General features: G+C 38.4%; 1 protein-coding gene across 6 annotated transcripts in view; it reads left to right on the top strand.

Moving 5' to 3' along the window:
* Positions 1–7,656, top strand: part of LOC110020582 (protein IQ-DOMAIN 1) — a 39,546-nt gene that overhangs the window by 22,234 nt on the left and 9,656 nt on the right. For 3 of the 6 annotated variants that reach the window (XM_020718726.1, XM_020718728.1, XM_020718731.1), the window contains one exon: positions 6,880–7,134. In XM_020718726.1, coding sequence (XP_020574385.1) covers positions 6,880–7,134 — 255 coding nt within the window. The remainder of the gene's footprint in view (positions 1–6,879; positions 7,135–7,656) is intronic. The other 3 variants (XM_020718727.1, XM_020718730.1, XM_020718732.1) reach the window with 1 other exon arrangement.

Below are 7,656 nucleotides of genomic sequence, written 5' to 3' on the forward strand. Positions count from 1 at the left end.
CTTTTATTTGTGTTCGGCTCGTTTACATTTTGAGCTTAAAAATTTGTTCGTGTTCTGCTCTTAAGGCTTAATGAACGAACCGAACACGAGCAGCTTAACGAGCCGAACACCAGTTGTTCGCGAACAACGAGCCAAATTGACAACCCTATCTAGGGCTTAGGTTTTGGTGGTAGATGTTGGGATAAATTTTTGGTGAAGGTAAGAAGGTTGAATTTTTAAAATTTGAGATTAGGGCTAGGAATTGCTGTAGGAATGATTTGAGTATGTGGGGGATATTATTATTTTTATTATTTTTATTTGAAGAGATATTAGGTTATTGTTTTTTGGTGGAATTTTGAATTTGGCGCAAGAAAGATAAATCCTTGAAAATATAGGATTTGCCATGCTCTGATAGCAGATGAAATCATTATAGGGCTCCGAGAAGGCATTTAGGGAGGGTATTTAGTGGGCAGATGGTTCTGGCCTAGCGAGTGGATGATCATACGTGAGTTCAGTGTAGTTTGAATGATGTATGAAGCGAAACCTGTTGTTGGACAGCAGTTTGGAGGAGTTTGGCGGCTGTCTGGATGGAAAACAACAGTTGAATGATGAAACGACAAAGAGGATCCACTACACATTCGTAAGCAAGATATAGATAAACCACTTGCTAAAAGAAGAGGGCACACCACACCTTAATTGAAAATAGATATTACAATACCCAAAATATTTAAAATAAAGCAAAAGTCTGCAAAACCATAAAATAATAATATATAAATAGTTCCCTAATAGAAAATAACTTTAATAGAAATAGAGAAATAGAAAAGAAATATAAAAAAGGAAAAAAATGCAAAAATTGGGAGTTGGCCGCACTTGTTTCCACCATCCCATTGAAACGTTGGATTTCCACGATCCCATTTCGGTGCATCAAGAGTTTTTATTTCTAAATTTTTCAAGACGCATTAGAAGTAAATCACAAGGATAGCTGGTTTAAATATAAAATGTGTGGAATCATATTAAAAAATAATAATATTGAATTTCAAAATTGTAAAAATAGCAATCCCTCGTGGATGTTGGAGTGTGAAAAAATATTTTATGTTGCAATGCTTTCAAAGAAGTGCTTCTCTAAAATAAAAGCTTTTCAAAGAGGTGCTTCTTATAAATAAACATTTTTTCCTACTTTCCTTTTTGCCTCAATTTTGCCAGCCAGAGCATGCAAGGGTTTTTCTTTTTTCCCACCTATAGAGCGAAGGATGATAACTACCAAGTATCACCATGCACACATTTGGGGTTGTGGTGGTGAGGCTAACCATATCATGATCTTTCAAGTATTTTTTTATGTTTGAAAGAACTCGTGCTCTCCTTTGAGAGTGATGAGGAACGGAGCCCACTTATGTCTTATGAGCTATGCTAATCATTTTCTCTTATTTATCTTTGCTATTAGATATCAATGAGACATTACTCAATTATTTTGGCTCACGGTGTAGAAATTTTAGTCAGGTTGTTTATACATGCTTCTGCAAGCATGATGAGAGAATTGAGCTTGGTAGTGTTGCTGACGTGGACGTTGGTGCCATGCGGGATGTGAATTCCTTCCAGAACTCTTAATCACCGGAGTCACTATCTGCTGACTAGTGTGCTCACTTTATTTACGGACCATGAGGCTTTGAATTCTTGAATAGCCAAAATAAGCTTAAATAACATGCTTCCTAGTTGGAGTTTTTGGCAACATTTCAGTTCATGTTTAAGAACAAGGAGAGAAGCCAGAATTGAGTAGCAGATTCACTGAGCTGCTGCCATTTGCTGATGACTTCTATGCAAACTTGAGTTTTTGGATTCGAGTTAGTGAAGGAGTTGTACGAGGAAGATTTTAGTGATATATGGGAGCAGTGTTGCGAGAAGCCAAATTGGCAGTATCAAATGATTGATGGTTATCTGTTCCATCAGAATAAGTTTTTCATTCCTTAATGATCGCTAAGAGAGTCAATCATTCAAGAGAGTCATAGTGGAGGACTTGCAGGATACTTTGGTAGAAAAGACTCTTACACTTGTGCGAGAACACTTTTTTTGCACCGACTCACGAGAGATGTGGAATGACATGTCAGACAATGCAGAGTTTGTCATGTGGCCAAAATTAGAGGGTGTAATGCATAACTATACACTCCATTACAAGTACCGGAGGCCCCGTGGGTGGATTTTAGCATATATTTTGTGGTGGATCTTTCAAGGGCACGGTGGAACAAGGATTCTGAGATGGTTGCGGTGGATATTTTCAAATATGATTCATTTCATACCTTGCCATCATACGCTGATTGCATCACATGTAACCGACTTGTACATCAGAGAGGTCACGTGACTGCACGGGATATTTAGGACCATTACTTCCGATAGAGATGCCAAGTTTCTCAGTCACTTTTGGAGGGCCCTATCGGAGAAGTTTGACACTAAGCTTCAATTCAGCTCAGCAGCTCTTCCAAGGACAGACAGTCAGCCGGAGGTGGTGAACATGAATCTGGGGAATCTTCTGAGGTGTTTTTTGGGGAAGAATGTTAAACAGTAAGTTTGAGTCCAAACCCAAGTCGAACTCACTTTCAATAGATCTGTGTCGGGCCAGGGGTGCACCTCTTTTGAGATCGTGTATGGGCGCAACCCACTCACTTCACTTGACTTGGTACCACTTCTTTCTACATCAAAGTTTAGTGAGGATGTTGAGAAGAGGGTACATGAGATCCATATGACACAGGAGGGGTAAAGGAGATCACCAAGCAAAGCCACAATTACCGTGCACAAGCTAATGAAACAAGGAAGAATGTGACGTTTCAGGAAGGAGATCTAGTGCTGATTAGATTGAAGAGAGATTTTTGATGGGATTGTTCGGGAAACTTAAGCCCAGAGAAGACATGCCATTTAAAATTCTAAAGAAGTTGAATGAAAATGCCTATAAGATTGATTTGTTGATGGATTACAATATGTCGACTACCTTTAATGTGGCAGATTTGATTCCATATTACGAGGACACAGAAGCTTCGACAAATGAGGTCAAAGCTCCCCAAACCCGGAAGATTGACGTGGGGCATCCTCACCCCTTACATGAGGCATTTACTGCGAACGCCCAGGACCGGTTCGGTCTAGGAAAGGGAAGGGCTGAATGATCCTTCCAAGCATAGGTTTCTTTTCCACTTAGAGCTTGGCCCACTCCTCTTCACCTTAGGTCTATGTATATGTTTTTTTTTTTGTGTTTTAGGGCAGTTTTTCGTTCAGATTTCTATAAAGATAGTCGTCGACACTCTTTTCCTTTAATAGGGTTGTATTCGATTGAGAGAAGGTGCTCCGGCTATAACTCATTATGAGGTGGTGTGTATCATTTTATCTCCTGCTTGCTGCTGCCCCTTCCTACCTTCTTACTTGCTGTCCAGTGTAACCAACTGCTCCTCTACCCTCTTTTCTTGCCGCCGAAGCTCCCCACTTATTGATTCCTATCAAACCTTTCAACATGCTTTTTCGTTGCCGCCGAATCCTCCTAGTCTATTGTCATCCCGCCAACTGCTATCTTTTGTCTTCTAACCCTCCATCTGTCGTCTTTTGTCGCCAGACCACCCCAACCGCCTTTCTTTTCCCTGCCACAACCTCTTACGACTGTTTTTTGTCCACCTCAAATCCAACCATAGTCAGGTATTAGTGTTGTGTTTTTTTTGTTTCAATATTGTTGCAATATTGTAATTGCATATTTATTTCGAGTAATAAATTTTTTCCATTGTGGTTTGGGTTATCTGTGTTATCAAAGGGTCCGCACAATCTGTTTGTAAGGAACTGATAGGTAATAGCGCTGCATCTCCCATTTCATCTTGGACCAAGTACTGATCTTGTGTTTTCCCTCGTCTTGGCGTATGTGATTCAAATTTTCCTACCAAAATAATGCACTCTTCTTTAACTTGCTAGTAATTAGTTTTACCATTCGATGGGATGTCCTTGTACTCGAAGAAAAGTTCTACAGCCTGGAGCCACTTGATGAACTCGTTCAGATCTAAGTAGCCGTAAAAAATGTGACAAATTCACCTTTACTTTAAAAGTCTAGCTTCTTTGATACAAGTCAAGTCTTTGCGATGGAGATTCTTCATCCTTGACATCCGTATGATGAAAGAGATTCACTCTATTCATTCGATCTAGTAAGTTATCATTGTGTCTACGGGTGACCTGTCTCAACGATCACTTTTTATCAATTTCATCGATTTGTTGTAGCACTGGGCGGAGTTGTCATTGCATATTTGTCATGGTAAACTCTTGATTGGCATCCGACTTTTGTCTTTTTGGTGGTATGATTAGGGTTTGGGTAGGTGGAAGTAGGTGTATAGAGATGTAGTGTGGGAAAAAAAAAATTGTTGGAGATAGGGTTGGGTATGGTAGAATTCTAAAACCCTAGGATGAGATTAGTGTTAGACTTGCTCGGATACCAAATAATGCGGGAGTTTACCCAAACAATAATAGAAAAAACAAATATTATTATTGAAAGCAAATAAGTAGTTAAAATCATAATAGGGCTCGATCCATGGGTGGTGGAGGTCGGCTAGGTGTTTGAGGAGCGGAGGTAGGTGACTGAAATGAGTTCTGGGTGGTTGGGACATCAAAAGTAGTGGCTAGAATTGCGTTTGCAGTGAAGTGAAGCGTTGGGACAGCAAGGGGTAGTGAAAGGGAAGCATTGTGAACTGCAGGACAGCAAGAGGAGTTCTATCCGGTGTGGGGGCAGCATGCGAGGACTGTAGAGCAATCAAGATAGGTTGCAGTTTAGGCGGCATCGAGTTGGAATGATGTTTGGATAGTATGAACAATAGATTTTCTGACTTTTGAATGGTTCCCACTAGGATCGGCGATTGGGATTGATGCGGGAAAGCTGGGGAAGGATGGAGGTGGCTGTGAGGGATGGCAACGAGTAGGGAAAAGGAGGGAGACAACTAGAAATGTAGAAATTGTAGTATAAAAAAAAAATAATAATAAAAAAAAAAAAACAGCAACAACTGCTGTCTTAGGTGGCTGCAGTAGAGACGGAGTAGCCGGGAGCGACGTGGCTAGGATGTAGAACGGGATAGGGAAAAATTATTCTCACGTCGAGAAAGAGATATAACAGGAACATCACTCAAACCCTCAGATATAGTCCTCAAAGGAAGAAACGGATGCCAGCAACTGTCCTAAATAAACTCACGCCAAAAACTAATTCTAGAACATTAAAAGCGCGAATATATAATAATAGGATAACTAGGAGTGGCCCATGAGGACCAACCGACTCCACGATATGAAAAAAAACCTGGACTGGAGCCGCCCTTGTCTCGGGATTTCTTGCATCACATGACAATCATGGTGTAGTGCTTCGCACCCCGCATCAATGCCATGGTCTTATTACTGGAATTAATACTAAACATAGGGCATATCTAGAATATTTTTTCATCTTTATATGCCAAAAGGATAACCTTCTTCCTCATTAAAAGTACGCTCTTTAAGAAAGGAGCTCATGAAGTGTATGATTTGATAAGCCCTGTTCCATCTCCTCACAGTGAATTGAAACCTTCCATAGAACAGATTTTATGTTACTGCCCTATTATCCGAGCATTATGCTCTAGCAACTTAATTTTTTATTGCATACTTTTTTTTTTATTCCCAAGGAAAAAAATCAATTGTTTAAGTTGCTGCCGAGTTTCAAGTCCATGATAAAAAACAAAAAAAGTTTCCTTAGGTCCAACGTCTTATTTTTCATTTCAGTTCTTTATTTATAGGACTGGCTTACATTCCAAATACCGTCTGGACGACCCTGCAGCTGTAGCATGCATGTAATTTGTCACATAACATGGATATGAAGCTTGATTGACACATCTGTGCCTGTGGGCGGCCTTACATGCTTTGATCTGCATTCTTGTTGTATAAATTGCCAACAGTATAAGTTCTCACAACCATACTACAAAAGTGCAATTAAATTTTCCATTGATCTAAATGGTTTTATTCCATTATTGAATCCTGTGATGAGAATCATGAATGTTTGGAAACACTTTCTTGGCTAACCTTCCACTAAAATTATGACTTCTCAAGGATATCATATTTTAACTCAAGCCTGCTAGTTCACGATGGTTGTTTAATGTGTACCACTTGATATGCTATTTATAGTAAATTAAGACGAGTCACTTTAGTCATTTGTTTATCAAGTTATATTTTAAGGTTGGTAAAAGTTTGAACTTTTTACTGGTATTTGATAAAATATTTTAGAGAAGAAAATGTACCATTCGTTGTGCAAAATTAACATCATAAATTGATCGCTTATTTTCAAAATGTTTGGAAAAACATGTCTATCCGAGGGCAAAATGCCATGAACTATTTTGATGAACGAGCTAGGTAATAACAGTGAGATCAAACAGTAACAAAGTGACCGAGCTATACAATTCATCAATAGTATTTGCTTGTTAATAGGATAATAGAGAACCCATCTACTAATAAGAAACCGATGAACATTTAATTGAGTTTACAAATCATGCCTAAAAAGAATTGGAATATTTTTCAGTGGTTGGTGACTTGACCTACTGTCCCTGAATTAGTCATATAATTTTATGCGAGGCTACGTAATAATTAAGGATACTCATTTCATCCGTACAGAGAAGTCCAATAAATAAGTCATCATTCTTTCAATGATAATTGATTTCTAAAGATAGAAACACTAGTCATGACAGCTCTTTCTAATTTATAATTACTATACTTTCAAAAGCTGTATAGTTAACTTCGTCATTTTGCTTCTATGTTCTACATGGTTTATGCTTTTATATGTTTTTTAAATTTATTTATTTATGTCACATTAGAAAAATCTGTGCTCTGTTGCTGGAACTGTCTCTTGATAAGCTTGCCCTTATGTTACTTTTAATTATAAAGAAACTGCAGAAAAATGATGCAACAACTCACTTTTGGCATCGAAGAAACCATTCTGTGGATTTTGATACAGCTGCAACAGACTTTGTAGAGAGAACAAATCTATCAACAGGAGATATTATCCAAACAAGTTCCAATTCAGACACCTCTCCAGCAACGTCACTTCATGTGCAGCTGTCTTCCCAGTCTCGTTCTGAGCCAAGCCTAAAAGAAGAATGGGCTGCAACTGTTATTCAAACTGCTTTTCGAGCTTTTCTGGTACAATAACCATCTTTTATAGCATTTTTATAATTTCCCTATAAATCATTTATGAGCTATCATACATTCATGATAAACTTGTCAAATTGTGATGAGCAGTTTTAACAAAACTATACAACAACAACAACAACAACAACAACAACAACAACAACAACAACAACAACAACAACAACAACAACAACAACAACAACAACAACAACAACAACAACAAAGCCTTAATCCCACTGCGTGGGGTCGGCAACATGAATCCTTTTTTTCTATTGCGTCATATTTAGTGTCATATTTTCATTTAGTTCTAGTAAATTAAGATCATTTTTAATACAATAAGCCCAAGTCTTCCTAGGTCTACCTCTTCCTTACTTAACACAAGTCGAATCTAACCCATCTACTCTCCTAATCGAATCATCAGATGGTCGAAGTTTAATGTGACCAAACCATCTAAGACGACTTTCTCTAATTTTTTCCGTCACAGGAGCTACCCTATCACGAATATATTCATTTCGCATTTTGTCTCTAAGTGTA

This window comes from Phalaenopsis equestris, unplaced genomic scaffold (genome assembly GCF_001263595.1).
Source record: "Phalaenopsis equestris unplaced genomic scaffold, ASM126359v1 Scaffold000103, whole genome shotgun sequence".
Taxonomy (NCBI): Eukaryota; Viridiplantae; Streptophyta; class Magnoliopsida; order Asparagales; family Orchidaceae; genus Phalaenopsis; species Phalaenopsis equestris.